Raw genomic sequence first — 16,519 nt, forward strand, 5'->3', positions numbered from 1 at the left:
TAGAAAATTAAAGAATTAATGAGTGTGTGCAGGATTAGAAAACTAAAGAATTAACGAGTGTGTGCAGGATTAGAAACCTAAAGAATTAATGAGTAATTAATTAGGACATAACGAGGATTAAAAATTTCAAAACCTTTCATTTCCAAGTATTACAACCCTTTAAGTTCTCCAAATCACCTTCTTTATCTGTCTTCATGAAACCTGTTCGCTTCTTCACTAAAGCATCTAACCAAGAAGAAATCTATGAAATTGGAGATTTATCAGGTAGTTTAACCCATTGCTTTCTCTATCTTCCTCTGGGTCACCAATGATTTGGTTCTCAAACCCCTTCCCCTTCATCATTTTATATTTGTCATGTTTCCCCGTTAACTTATGTAGGCAGATAGATAATCGATGGACTTTGTTCAGTCAAGTATAAATTCGGAGGACATTTCTACAGACTTCAATGGGTTCTTTTTAGAGCAAATATTTATGTTTGATTCCGCCTCCAAGTAAGTTTATTCAACCTTTTTATTCAAACTTTTCTTTTGATTATTTGATTGGGTTGCACACTAATTTACTTTTTAATTCTTACTTTTGGCAATCCAGTGCAGGTTAATGAGTTTGGGAACATGGTACAATCTTATTCTACATTTGATAGTGGTTACTTTGATTTTGTATTATGCCTTCTACTTTTGTATATAATTATGGTTTGCATCTCTCAATGTTTTTTTTGAATTTGCGTTAAATTGTTCTCAGTGTCTACAAAAGTTTTCTTCAATGCATTTTTCAACATCCTTTAATACTTCGATTTGTTTCATTGTCACACTGCTATAGGTCTAATTTTAAATATTTTTTATGGATACAAATTACTAAGGCAGTTGGATTTGATGTGTTATCTTTACCTCAGAAAAATTAGTAAGATCGTTTGTGTACTTGCGTTCTTGGCTATATTTGTATTGTAAATGAATCGCAATATCTATCTAATATAAATCAGTGGTCCAATATCAAATTCCTTCAAATACTCATTTATCCAATTTATTTGTTGAAGGCTGCTCATCTGCCTATTGTGCAAGTTGATTGGAGATAATAGATGAAAGTGCAAACATAGATGAAATTGGAAGTAAGGTATTAACCGTGGAAGCTTCTTTTGGTCACTGCTCATTTCCTTATTTAGACATTACACGCTAGCTAAACGTAGATAAAAAAGCAATATATAGCTAATTTTTTGAATTTTAAAGCTCATTATTTTAATTTCAGGGAGTTGCATGTACGTTTTGTGATTCAAGTAAGCCTGTAGAAAAAGTTTGAAACATTTATTACTCTCTGAGAGTTTGACCACCGTTTAGTTGTTTCTCAATGTATTTTTTCATTCCTCAATGATCGTTGTAAACCTCAAATGGAGGCCGAACAAATTCATATCTGAGCTCATCACCTAAAAAATATTTGCTTACCTATAAAAAAAAAATGTAAGCCTCAAATGTGTTCATATTTGACCTTATGGATCTTGATTTGGAATTGTCAAATATCAAAGGAATGAACTAAAGTAATACCCTAGACATGTAGACAATGAAGGCATTCGTGGTTCAGTCCTCTTCTATTTAGAAAAGCAATTGGGTGTGCATCGCATAAAAAGAATTCACTATTATATTTTTCATTATTACTTAAATTCCCGATTTCATGTGTTCTAGAAGTGATCGATTACTACATTATTTTATTTTAGAATGAATGTGGTAATACTGTACTTTCACAAGTTCTTCCTTTGATTAAATGCTCAACTTAGGAATTCAAAATAGGTGTATGAGCATTTAAAATTGGCATATTTAACCAGTATGTGTTATCTAAGCATAAAGTGCACTCCTTTGGTTTTTCCCCATCCCTCCTAACACAACTTATTGTCTTTACACTTGAAGAAGAGATTTAAGTTATATCACTTTAAACATCAGCCATAGACTTTGTTCATAGTAAAATTTGCCATTGCCACTGCAACCCTATTGAGCTACACCACATTATATATATTTTGAGCAGCGTTGCTATGCATGGGTTACAACCATGGGCAGACCCAATGTATAGGCAGGGCATTCAAGTGAATACCCTCAAGTTTCTCCCAAAAAATAAAAATAAAAATAGTAGGCTTAAATGTTTAATATTTAACTTAATCTATTAGTATTTAGCCAAAAAAAAGAACTTGGCTCATTAGTTAATGATTTTTAACATTTTAGATTATGAACTCTGTAAGACTGTAACGTAGGCCAAGTCCACACTTTTACTTTTACTCCAATGAGTAATTCATTTCGTTTTTTTTTCTAGTAAACTTCTTAAATGTTCTCGATTTCTCAATCACCTTCTCTATTATTTGGACATTTTCTTGGATTCATTTATCAAACCATCTCGAATTCTCAATTCAATTTCTCGCGGGTATCATTTTGCTTTTTGAAATCATATGTTTATACTCGTTAATTTTTATTTATTTATTTATTTTACATAACACTAAAGAAAATTTTTGTTGTTGAATTTCCGACTTAGCTTTAATACCCCTAATTTAAACTCCACGGTCCATACAGTTCTTGCTAATGAAATAAATGTCTAGACTTATGTCATTGCACACTGTGCAATGTGTATGTAGGTTTTGCATACTTAGGTCATTGCGTAATTTAATGTATATGTAGATGCTAGATGGTATTGCATACTATAATATATTCAATTGATTTTCTAACAACTTCCTACTTCATTTGCCTTTATGTGTGTTCAAATGCAACCATTTTCTTTTAGATTGTTCTTCTCACCTTTACTATTAGTCCAGTAATTTTTTAGTGATATACGTATGGTCCTGGAAAATCAATGGTTTTGAGGTGAGGTTCCCCTATATCATTGCAATGTGTGGTTCGTTTGCCAAATTAGGTTATTAATGCAATATCAACTAGCGCAACGTGATAGGTCTAATATTCCTTTAGATTAATGCAGGTTTAGATGGCAGTGGGTCTTGAAGGTTTTGATGTACATGTTGTTTGTTCATTGCGCAATGATTGGTAAGATTGACCTCATATTTGCATTGTATTTTTGTTGTATTTGTCAAGTCAATTCAAATTCATTGAAATCTTGAACACATACTAATATAATTGAGATTAACTTGGATGGTAGAACTATTGCTTATAGTGTTCCAGTGATAGAGTATCAAATTTCTTCTAATACACTGTTCATCAAATTTCTTCTAATACACTATTTCTTATTGCGTGAACTTGAAATATAACATGTAATAAGTTGGGTGTAAACCCGTGGCAACATCTGTTGGCCTTGAAAGCCAATATAGCTACTACTAAAGATTTCTTAGGGGATTTCCTGACTTGCGGCTAGGATTCGATTTCAAAGGGTATAAATCGAGAGTCACCATACCACCACGTTGGATTAGGAATTAATTAAATGTCTTAATTGTGAAAACCTTCATGTGCAAACCCTTGGTTATCACTTTCTCCATTAAGGCAGTTACTTCTCCCCAGCGGTGGATTAGATATTAATTACCAATCAAACACATCGAATAATCTATAACAAGACACTAACAAGTAACTACATCTGTTGGCCGTGGCAACATCTGTTGGGTCAACTCCCACTTCAAAAGATGGACGCCTAGGTGTCGAGATAGTTGTTTCGCTATTGGCCGAATGTTTTTTGAAAAACCTAATGCCGGGGAGCATTTTTATCTACGCATGCTGTTAACCGTTGTTAAAGGGCCCACATCATTCGAGTCACTTAAATTGGTGGACAATGTTCTGTACGGTACATTTAAGGCAGCATGTATTGCATGAGGTCTATTGGAAGATGATGAAAAGTGGAACCAATGTTTGCAGGAGGCATCTTGCATGCGGACTGGGTATCAGCTGCGCCGATTGTTCAACATTATCCTAACAAAGTGCTCTCCAACGCGTCCAGAAGTATTATGGAATAGATTTGCAGTTAATATATGTGACGACCTTCCGCACAAGATGAAAACTAAGTTTCTTATAGAGATTCCATCTGAGGCCCGAGTTACAGACTACGGTTTGTTTCTCTTCACTATCAACTTATTCAGTCAAGGGGTAGAGAATGTCATGGCATAATAATTCTTAAGTTAATTAAAAAAACCATAATATTGAGTTTAATATGATCACCAAGTAAGAATGATAAAATAGTAAACTGAATCTCTGTAGTCAATTTTATGCAAATCGTCACGAATACTGCTATTTTTTATTGTGTTTTGGCCTTTTGGTTCCAAGGTATAGCAAACTCTGAAAGCGATTCAGCAGCCAATCTATGAGGAGTTCTTCTAAAATAACAGTTTTCATAAGGTTCGCAATCTACTGTACTCTGTAGTAGTTGCATTTTATCTAATATCTCTTCACTATAGTAATGAGCATTCAACATTTTTTTTTTTATCTTAAGTTAATTATTTGATTTGGCTTGATATCCAAAAACACAACGTGAGTAAAAACACACTTATGGGGATTTCAAAATCTCAGAAAGTTTAATTTTGAGATTGAGCTTAAACTACGCCTACACATGACAATTGGCTTTTGCAGTTTCATGTTTTCTATTTGTTATTTGGAAGCAAATTGAATTTAATCTTTCAGAGACGTGAAAGAGTAGGTATGCCATTGATTCCTTGCGTCTTACCGACCAATTCAAGCTGGTTGGTGGGGACATCTTTATTGCTGGCTGGTGGGAACATCTTTCTCACTTTCAAGCTTGAATTGTATAACAAAATTATAAATGACCTTTTCCGGTAAGCTTTTCAAAGTTTGTTTTGATCCAACTTTAGCATTCACTCGCGAATATTCAACATGTATCTATTTTTTGCTAGACAAATTTATACTTCTTTATAACAATGCTGCCACATAATCGTCACCCTAAAATCTGTCCCAAAAAATGAGAGTTTTATTCGACTACCAGTATTTAATTGGACTATGAGAGTTCGATTCACAGGGCTGATTTTATACCTAACGGCTGGGATTTGATATGAGGGGTTATAAATCGAGGGTCAGGACGAGTGCCACGATGACATCCCGTGAGTTAGATTAGCAATTAATTGTGAAATTAAACAAAAAAAAACCCTTCGTTTCTCCAAACTTCCGTCTCCCTCTCAATTCTCCACTGTCACCATGCCGGCCATGTTGAATTAGGAATTAATTAAAGGTCTTAATTGCGAAAACCCTTTGTGTGCAAGCCCTTGGTTCTCACTTTCACCATTATAACAGTTACTTCTCCCCAGTGGTGGAATCATGTAATTCCCATTTATGATTAATCCAAGTTTATCCCATCGGTCTTCTTCTCTTTTTCTTTGACAAATATGTTCCATCATCCCATCGGTCTTCTCCTTTTCTCTTTGAGAAATATGTTCCATTAAGTGGCAGCGACTCCTGTTCTTCTACATAGCCTACGGCTGGGATTCCATCTAACAGTGGATAAATCGAGGGTCGGGATAGTGTGTGCAAGATTAGAAAATGTGAGTCGATAAATTAGCACGATAAGTGTTCATTACCCTTAATAAAGTTTATTAATTATTATTGTTATCCCAAGATCCAAAACCCTCTGTCTCCTCACTCCTAACCACTCTCTCTCGAATCAACATTAGTTTGTCTCTCTATAATCCACTCAGGTATTGTTTTTCTTTCTTCATCGTTATCGTTTTCAGTTGTGAACCCCTCCTCTTTCAAGTAATTTCTCTTTCTCTCCTCGGTCTAATGTTTTCTAATTTTCTTTTTTACTTTCATTGGTTTATTGGCCAACGAACTAAGAATGGCAAAAAATTAGAAATGTCAATGATACTCAAATGGATTCATTTTGTCGATTGGTGGCTAAGTTAATTCTTCATAAACTAGATAGAAATTTTATTTGCCTGTTCTTGGTGTTTGCTCAAGGTACACAATTCTCTTTAGTCATCCCCAACTTAAATTAGGCAAGTCATCTCCCTCACAGGTTCAGCACCAGCTCAGGTAATTTTTACATGACTGACCACATCTCCTGTTTGGTTGAAGCTGCCCAAAGAAATGAAGCATTGCTCTGTTTGTTAGTGCATTTCGTCATTTGTTAGTCAATTTTTTTCTATGTTATGCATACACCTATAATATGTTACTCGGCAAGATGAGATTTGTTGTAGACGCGAATCTTGAATCCAGTTTGTTCAAGGTGTTTCATGTAATTCAATGTTTTTTATTTTAAAAAAGAAAAAAAAAAAAAAAAAGTTAATGCATTAATGCATTCACTATTGTGCTGACATTGCTTCTTTTAGTAATCCATATAGCAAGAAGCGAGACAAAAAAATTCTCAACAGACTTACACCTTTTTTTTATCTATAGGGGTTGCTCTTACGCGTTTACCACTATTTTCATGGACGGGAAAGGCCATTCAAGTTGTTATAGTTCTACAGTAAGTAGTATCATTAAAGATGAATTCGTTGAAGTATTTTCATGTTTTTTTTCCTTCATGACCTTAAAGTCATTGCATAAATGAGTTCATGCTCTCTACTATATGCACATCATAAAGAAAAACATTTGCACATGTTAAGATTTGCTAGGACGATGTCTGCTCTTAAGCAATTTGCTTTCAATGTCCCTTCGGTGGTAAAGTTGAAAATGTAGGAAGTATAGTTTTAAAATGAAGTGTGAATACATACCTTAGCTTTTAAAGGACTTTGGAACGTCTATGACCAAGCTTATAGTTCAATATGCCTCGCCTTCTAGCCTCGACAATCTCCACTCTCTCCGTTCGTCATCAACAATATTAACGTGTATATCGAACCAGTTCTCAAGGTAAGAGCAGAACTCCTCGAAGCAGTTACATCCCTTTTTTCTCCTCTTATGCAGTCATCACTCTCAATGTTGTACTACGCTCTCAAATCTTAAGTGTTGAAATTGATCATGAACTTAATCTTTATGATATTGTGTTGTTTTGATATGTTATTTTCAAAGGGGTTGTGTGAATTATCTATACTTTCTATTGTGTAGTAGAAGATTTTGAGTTTTACTTATAAGCTTACTTCAGATTTGATATCCAGTATTAAGTTGTTAACTCACTCGTCCAGCCAATTTAGTTTTTTACTTGACTTTATTATCCATTTTATTTTATTTTTTGTTTTTATGAATTCTTTAATTTAAATGTATATTCACTCTCTTTCAGTGTATTTCCTGGCTATTATGGTACTTCGTAAGGTCATACTATCGTAAGTAGTGTCTATAAAAAAACATATGGTGCTTGTTATTGAAAATGGCGTCTGTGGTGCATATAGTTGTCATTACTTTAGGCTGTTTTATCCTATGCTTCTCCAAAGTTCTCGGGATATTTAATTTTAAACTTCGATTTTTTTAATTTTATTTTTGAATCCCGTTATGCACAAGGTTAGAGTTCTCCTTTGTTTTATTTGATGCAAGCTTCTGTTAGCAAGCTACTGTTTGTGTGGATTGTCGATTTATTAACCAGAAAAACCATGAAGACCTCGAAATTAATTAAGTATTGGCTAGATCAAATTTTGCTGCGGCGGATGATCATGTAAGAGTATTATCTATGTCATTTGAGAAGTAAAAGTTTTACATGTTTGTATTTCATATCATACAAAGTCCTTTAAATGTCTTTAATGTTAGCTTCTAGAATTGTTTACGCTATTTACTCAAGCCTTCCGTCCGATTTCTTTCTCATCTCTTTTTTGGTTTAATTTCTTGATATTCCAAAAAAATTAGTTCTAATTTCGAAACTTCTATTTTGTTAATGCACAAGGTTAAAACACTCTAATTATTTAGTTGCTTCAAGTTTCTGTGTGTAAGGTACTACTTATGTAGATATCTTTTTACATTGAATGACCATGTTTTGCAAGGTTTTCCTATTTTTTATTTACTGCTCTATGCATTTATTATCTACTTTACGCTTTTAATCTGATTTATCTTCAGCTCATTACTTAGCATAAACAGGATTAATAATTTTCTCTGACCGCTATGAATGTTGCCTTAGGTTTTTTTTTTTAAATCATGTCAATTACCAAGTGCTAAATGTTGAAGTTGTTGGGTTTCATTTTTTTCTTTTCTATTTCGTACTGCAGTTGTCAAAGAAGAATAATGACCATGGCCTCGCAATTGAATGCAGAAAATATGCCCCATCTATTGCATGAGTGAACGAGTGGTGTTAACTCTAGCATAGAGGCATCATCTAAGTATATTTTGTATTGGCGGGGGAGGATTACAGGGCAATTAAGCGCAAAGGTTTTGATAGGAAGGATTCTAGAAACAAATAGCCATTGGATCATCTTATATTTGTATGAAAATTGGATGTGTATAGTATAACACCTGAAGGTTGTCTTAGTTGGTTATGATTGTGTAATTAAGTTCTTGCAATTTGTAATTTGATTTTTAATGACATTTCATGAACTCTTTTTTCAGCTTGAACTTTAATCAATTGTTATTCTTCCTAAAATGATTTTGTTATGAAGTGCAGATTGAGTGCGGTTAGGTTTTTCAAATCCAAAATTTACCAAATTTCATAGGCATGCTATTGAAAGCGATACAATTTCATGATGGAATGACTGGGCAATAACTAGATAAAAATTGTTGTATTCAAAATTATCATTTAAGCTAAAATCACATTATCTGATTGGATGGGCATAAATCACATTATCAATGATGCTATATTATGGAATCCGTGCCAAAGGCACCGGCATTAACTAGTTGTATATACAAAACATATGGTGCACACTACTTTTTTTGTTTGGAAAAAAAAAAATGAAATGATAATCCTTTATTAAAAATTTGATTGTCAATAGTACTTTTACTCTATAAATCAATTTCAAGGAGGAAGCATATTTTCAGGTAGCAACGGCAGTACCAGCCCCAACACAAACACTACTTCCAATGCCGATTCCAATACCTCTATCACCAAACTTGATGGCAATGTGAGAGGTGTAACAGTCCAGTGAATATATTTGATAATAATATGCCAAAGTACTGAAGTCCGAACCATCCACCACCAAAATCAAAATAGACAACTCCTAAACATACACAATAAATGCATCATTTTAGACTGTTAGATGAAAACAATATATGCACTAAGTAGCAGTCAAAGGTCTAACATATATAAATTTATTAATTGTGCCTATATTTCTAGCAGAACTACATTGAATTAGCTTCAAAGAATAATTAACTGAAAATTAGAAAATTGATGCAAATGCATTGAATTAACCTCGAATAATAATTAACGAGAAATTCTTGATGTAACTGCATAGAACAAATCTCAAAAAATAATTAACGAGAAATCAAAAAATGAATACAAATGTATCGAACTAATATAAACTAATAATTAACAGGATTTGGAAACAGGATGCAAATGCAACAAACTAATATCTAAGAATAATTAACGGAAAATCAAAAATTGGATACAACAACATCGAACTAACCTTAAAAATTAATTAATGGGAAATCGAAAACTAGATGCAAAGACATCGAACTAACCTCAAAGAATAATTAAGGGGAAATCGGCAGCTGGAAGCAAATGCATTAAACTAACCTCAATGAATAATTAACGGAAAATCGACAACTGGATGCAAATGCATCAAACTAGTCACAAAGAATAATTAATTATAAATCGGAAACTAGGTGCAACTGCATTGAACTAACCTCAAAGAAATGGAGTGGGTTTGGGTCAAATTCGCACTCAAAACTCTTTACCATATCCGGATTCGGATATCCATATCCATTAGAAAACACCAAAAAATATATTATTTTAATAATTTTCATATATAAATGTAAGATATAAATTAATTTTTAAGCTTCAAAATATGAATTTTGTTAAAATGGTTTGGGTTTACGGATATTCGGGTCGGATAAATTAGATTCGAATATGGGTTTTGCCGTAATTTCTGTGTCATGGCATTTTGCTTGCAAAGCACTTTGACATTGAAAATTCTTATATGCAGCCTTCCATCAGCATTTGTCAATGAACAAGACTCTTATGCTATAAAAAGGTTTTGAAAGTAACCCGGCCTAAAACAACAAGTGCAACAACACATTGAAAACAATTAACAGTATCTTTGACAAAAATAACTGTGAATTCAGACATACTATTCTTTCTGCAAGCAGCCAACAAACTAATTCTAAAGCCTAATACACTTAAACTAATATTTTTCTTTTAAAACATTTGTCATCAACTATTAATGTAGCATGCCCGGCAATGGCCGGGCTAATTAGCTAGTATCACTTAATAACTCAATTTTTTTCTCCACTTTTCTGATTCTCTCTTATTAATCTCTTTCTTATTCATCCTACTATCTCTTTCTTCCACGCTAAAACTCTTTTCATCCCTTCATTGGTTCTTCGAAGAAAAAAATATTGTCTCGTGATTTTTACATTTTTTTTAATTTCAATTTATTGAAATCAAGTGAGCAACTTAATATTCAAAGCACAAATCTGTTGAAAATTCACTCTTAAAAAAATTTTAAAAAAAAAAAAAAAAATAAACTGGGTTTGATCTCATTTAAATTGGAGACGCGGTAGCATCAAAGACCAACATATAACATACCCAATTGCTAGAAGTTATGGCAAACGTGGCCAATTTCACCACAATTGATTGAAAAATAAAAATCAATCAACACAAACGCTTAACTCCATACTAACTGTTTATTTCTTGATACCTCACTTTAATGGCAATAACTATACACCCAATTGGTTTGTTCAATCCCTAATTCTCAATCCCAATCCAATTTTAAATCCCTAATTCAAATCAATTTCAATCACTAATCCAATTTTTAATCCAATTAAATTCTCACTACTATCCCTAATCCAATCTCTAATCCAATTTCAACCTAATTTAACTCTAATCCAATTTTAAGCTTAATATCTAATTCACTATCAGTTTCAATTCAAACCAGTCTACTCCTTCTAATTTTAAACCAACTTTTTTAATTATTCATCACAGGCCCATTTTCAATAATAACCCAATATTGCATCAGGCCTTTACTTTCTGGTAAAATCCTACAATGTAAACATTGTTAGTTCATAAAATAAAGCATCTAGGTGGCTGTTCGAACATCTTCTTTATATTGCTTGCTGGGGCTATGGATTAAGTCTCGAGGTCTATTCATCAAAATATCAGTTTTTGCATGTGGGATCAGAACTCTAATTGGGGGTTTACTTCTTTTTAGATACTGTTCTTCTTTTCTAACTTCAGCTGATACTTGAATTGTATTACACGGTTAGTATGTGGAGATAAATTTCCTGGGTATCGTGCTTTCTACTGAGATTGGTATCAAATCTTGATAATGTCTAAACATGATTTAGGCAAAGATTACATGTTATGATGGATGCCTTAATCTAGACTCTTTTCAGTCTTAGTGAAGGTTGAGAGATCAATGGGCAATGATGGTCTGAGTGAAGAGGTTGCCATTTGGCGGATTAGTTCTATAACAAAGAGATGATGGATAGATTATTGGGTTTTCTTCACACAGATGGACTTGTATGAATGGGTAAGAAATGAGGTTGAATTGAGACTACTTGAATGTGGCTGGAATGCTGGAGAGTTTGGGCTATATAAGGGGTTACTGGCAGCTCAGTGGTTCTTCACAGTTCTTCAAACCAAGTTATTTCAATTCCTTCTTTACATGAGCCCTAACACAAACAAGTTTCTGTCTCCCTCCAAAAAACCCAATTCTATTGAACTTCTAGCTATGGATTTTGAGGCCAAAATCAAGATGCCTTATACAAATCCTCCTATGATCACCAGCTCTGCGAAAATGAAGAGTAAATATGTGGGCTACAATAAGATGTCTTTGTTTGGTCGTGTTCTGGATGGAAGGCTGAATCAGAGCACAATCAAATCAGCTCTTGAAAAAGCATGGTACCCTTTTAAGATTGAAGACATGGTTTTGTACAAAGGTGAAATATTTCAAATCAGGATGGAGTCTTAGGAACAGTGGCTGCACTTCTGCTGGGGCAGCCTTGGATTGTAGCTCAACACATTTTTCAGATTATTCCATGGATGGAATTTTATAAAACTAAGGAGTTAGATTTCTCAAAGTTTTATGTTTGGATGCATTTAAATAACTATCCTGATGTTTATTTGGATAAGGAAATTATTGAGGGCAACCTGGTTGAATCTGGTTATTTTGATATGTCTAATCTAAATTTTTTAGAGATTTATCCTAAGACTGAAACACAACCTAGTTGTGTTCGAGTTAAAGTGTTGCTTGATGTTCATGAACCAATTCCTCTAGGCTTTCTTCTACCGGAATCCATTGATGGGGTCGACTAGATATCTTTTGTCTTTGAGTATTTGCCAGTTTTTTGCTTTAAGTGTGGCTTTATAGGGCATCATTTCGCAGCTTGTAATGTAACAGAAGAAGGTCATGGGAATGAAGTTAGAGTTTCACCAGGAGGACAAAGGTTTCAGTTTTACTCGTCTAAAACTCGTGTTGTTCCAAAACCCATTGGAGACCGATTTGTATTTGGGTTCTCGCTGTTGTTTGGTATTGATCTTAACCAACCACTTCTTCTGTTGCTAACAAATGTGGGTGATTCTTCAATGACTTCGAAGCGAATAAATACAACTGTTGAACCATTAAAAGGACACATGATCATTGATATCTCATCACCTCAAATGAATGTGACTGTTGGTCCAAGCAATGACCATGGATGGCAAAATGCACAAGATCAGTTACCTCTATCTGTGGAAGCGCACAACCCTAGACAGATGGGGTTTTCAACTCAAATGGATTTCCAAAATTTTCATCCCTTACATGAACTGGAATGCCCTCCAGGATTTGCCCAAATTTCTAATGATCCTAAGAAGCTCCATTTTATAGATTTGTCGTAGTTACAAGATCATGTTGTCCAGCAAGAGGGTTACTCTTATAAAAGGCAGGAAATATTGCAAGGGTTAGCAGCCAAAGAATCGATGAAACAAGACAAGGAGAATTTCAATGAAATGGTGGAAAGTTTCTTTAAGGAAGATCGAGAAGCAAGAAGAAAAACTCCTAACTTTCTACAGAAGAATTCAGCTGGAAAAGGAAAAAAACATCAGTCGATTAAGGGTTCTGGCCGTAAGTAGACCCCAAGGATTCCATGAGTCTACTATCTTGGAACAGTCGAGGGAGTGGCCGACCTTCGATGATGGAGGAGCTGAAAAAAAAATCAAGGATGTCAGGCCTATATTTATGTTTGTTATGGAAACTAAGTGTTCTATAAATAAAGGAGTCAGTTTAATTAAAAGATTAGGGGATTTCGAGTCTTTTGTAGTACCAAGTCAAGGTTTGTCTAGTGGCTTGTGGATCTTTTGGGAAAGAAGTGTGGTTGTCGAACTGATTATGTCCGACTCATGGTTCATTCACTGTAAAATCTCTGTACATAAAAGTGAATGGAGTAAACGAATGTTTCATTTTGTCATGTGTGTATGGCAACTCTAAGTCTTGCATTCGGCGATTATAGTGGTTTGTTCTTACTATGTTTAAACCCACAAATGATGAATCATGGTTGCTCATGGGAGATTTTCATGAAATAACATGTCCAAAAGAAAAGTGTGGGGGAAAACCTTTTAATTATTCCAAAGTTAGGACTTTCTTGGATATGATTGATGATTGTGAGTTGTTTGATTTGGGGTTTGTGGGTAGTATTTACACCTGGACGAATAGTCAAAATGGTCGTCACATAATATGGGAATGAATTGATAGAATGATGGCAAATGAAGTTTGGTGTTCAAGATTCTCTGACTGTAGAGTTCGGCATGAGTTGGCCACCAGTTTTGATCATAAGTTTATGATTTTAAAGTTGATTCAAGACAGGGTAACGGTTCGACGGCCTTTTAGGTTTGAAATTATGTGGGCGCAACATGGAGGATGTCAGGACCAGATAAAAGATGCTTTTCAGAATGAATTGCGGGGTTCTCCTTCTTTTGTTTTATGTAAGAAGCTTCAAAGCTGCCAAAAAAATTTAAGATGGTGGAACAAGCATGTGTTTGGTGAGGTTGAACATAAGTTGGAGGTTGTTATACAGAGACTGAGTGAGATTCAAAGTTTAATAGAGAATGACAATGAGACAGAGGAGTTATTTATGGTAGAGAATGAATTGATACTTGAACATAATGATATCCTTGTGCAGCAAGCAAATCATTGGGGGCAAAAAGCTTGTCTAGATTGGTCCCAATTTGGAGAGCAGAATACAAGGTTCTACCATAACATGGTAAACTGTCAAAGACAGAGAAATTACATACACTCAATCAGAGATAGAAATGGTGGAATTTTAACTGAAAGGAGACAGATAGGTGATAGGCTCAATGAATTTTTTGAGGAGACAATGACTACTTCGGAACCTGATCTTATGTCGCAGATTTTCAATGTTCAAGCTCCATGTCTTGATGAAGGTGAAAAATTAAAATTATTAAGTGGAGTTGATAATGACGAGATTGTGGCTGCTCTGAAGCATATGAAGCCCTTTAAATCTCCAGGACCGGATGGTTATCAGGCCTTCTTTTTTCAGCATTTCTGGAATTTGGTGGGTGATCAAGTAAGTGCGACAGTCAAGTCTTTTTTCCTTTCTGGCTCTTTCTCCCTATAGCTAAATCATTCCTTCATTGCCTTAATTCCAAAAATCATGAATCCATCACTCCCGGAACATTTTCGCCCAATCAGTTTGACAAATGTGGTTTACAAAATTATCTCCAAGATTATTGTAAATAGATTGAGGCCTATCATCAGAGAGACTTATTATTGGTCCATTTGGATTTGCCTTTTACCCAAGAGAAGTATTCATGATAATGTTTTGCTTGCAAATGAGTTTTATCACAAGATAAGAGGACATGGGAATAGGAAAGCTAAATATTTTGCTTTAAAGATTGATATGCAGAAAGCCTATGAAAAAATCAAATGGAGTTTTCTAAGAGTGATGCTGACCAAGTTTGAGTTTCCGGTGGACTGGATTAACAAGATAATGTTTTGTGTTCAGAATGTCTCTTACTATGTGCTACTAAATGGTGCTGCATATCGTTTTTTTAAACCTTCGAGAAGGTTAAGACAGGGTGATCCCCTTTCTCCCTATCTTTTTATATTGTGTTTAGAGCTTCTATCTTTGAATTTCTTGAAACTGAATAGAGAGGGGCTCATTCATGGTTGCAAATTTGGGAGATATTGTCAACCAGTGTCTCATTTAATGTATGCTGATGATCTTTTAGTGCTGGGTAAGTGTGGATTTGATGAGCAGCATCAATTGAACAATCTGCTAAAGGAGTATTGCAGAGTGTCAGGCCAGACTATCAACAGAACCAAGTCTCAAATTATTCATCACCCCAAACTGCATCGGAGGTTTATTTACTTTTTGCGAAGATGTTTCAGAATGCCTTCTACTTCTGTCATGCCAGTGTACTTGGGAGTACCTAATTTAACTGGGAAGGGTAGAGTTCAGAAGTTCAGTCCTCTACTGGAAAGATTTCAAAGAAAACTTGCAGGATGGAAAGCAAATTGTTTATCCAAGGCAGGCCGGCTCACTTTGGTTAATTCAGTTTTATCTTCGCTGCCAACTCATGCTATGTCCTGTTCAATTTTACCTACACAGATATTGGATCGAATGGAGATTATAAGAAGATCTTTTTTATGGAGCCATACACCATCAACAAGGAAGCTTCATTATTTCCCTTGGAAATTAGCATGTATGTCAAAGAATAATGGTGGGCTGGGTATAAAGGAACTGCAGTTACAAAATTATGTTTTACTGGCAAAGAAAGGATGGGATTTATTGAATCCAACATCATTATGGGCTCTTCAAATGAAACAGAGGTACTTTCATAACTCAAGTTTTTTGAAGGCGGAAGTTAAATCTACTTCTTCAGTAATGTGGAAAAGGATTTGCGAAACACGAAGCATTATTAATGCTGGATCGGTTTGGAAGCTTGGGACTTGTACTTCTATTAACGCATGGGAAGAAAAATGGATTCCACATTCTGAGGATTTACAGGAACTTAATGGGAAACCACCTGACTGTCATTTTCACTTTGTTTCTGATTTCATTGACATGGATACCAATACCTGGGATTGGGATAGGCTAAATGAATTTTGGCCTGTAGAATATGTGGAGAGAATTGTTTCTATGAGTATTACACCAAATGAGGAGGATACTTTGATCTGGAAATGGGAGGAAAATGGAGAATATTCGGTGAAGTCTGTATACAATGGCTGCATTCAGTTGATTACTGAAACAAATACATCGGTTCAGGATAACAATGTATACAAACATGTTTGGAAGATGAAAGTCTCGTTCAAGCAAAGATTTTTCGTATGGCAATGCTTGCAAGGTGTCGTCCTAACATCGGATATTTTGGCATCTCATCATTTTTATGTTTATCCTGAATGCACCCTGTGTGAGAGATTTCCTGAAACACAAATTCATGTTTTCTTTGACTGTTCTTTTTCTAGAGCTATTTGGTGCGGAACAAATTTGAGCGGACTTGTTGATCGGAGGAATATGATTAATGGAGGACCAATTATCGGGCTTAATAAAAGATATAAGGACAATGCAAAATGGCGATGTGCAGTGCTGCTACTTTGTTG

At 34.6% G+C, this 16,519-nt stretch overlaps 1 protein-coding gene across 1 annotated transcript; it reads left to right on the top strand.

Moving 5' to 3' along the window:
* Window positions 1-13,655: 13,655 nt before the first annotated feature.
* On the top strand, window positions 13,656-14,534 carry LOC147488631 (uncharacterized). Its single transcript, XM_086574439.1, has one exon. It carries the CDS (start codon window positions 13,656-13,658, stop codon window positions 14,532-14,534), a length of 879 nt encoding a protein of 292 aa, XP_086430565.1.
* The last annotated feature ends 1,985 nt before the right edge of the window (window positions 14,535-16,519 follow it).

The sequence above is a fragment of the Coptis chinensis genome, chromosome 7, assembly GCF_015680905.1.
Source record: "Coptis chinensis isolate HL-2020 chromosome 7, ASM1568090v1, whole genome shotgun sequence".
Taxonomy (NCBI): Eukaryota; Viridiplantae; Streptophyta; class Magnoliopsida; order Ranunculales; family Ranunculaceae; genus Coptis; species Coptis chinensis.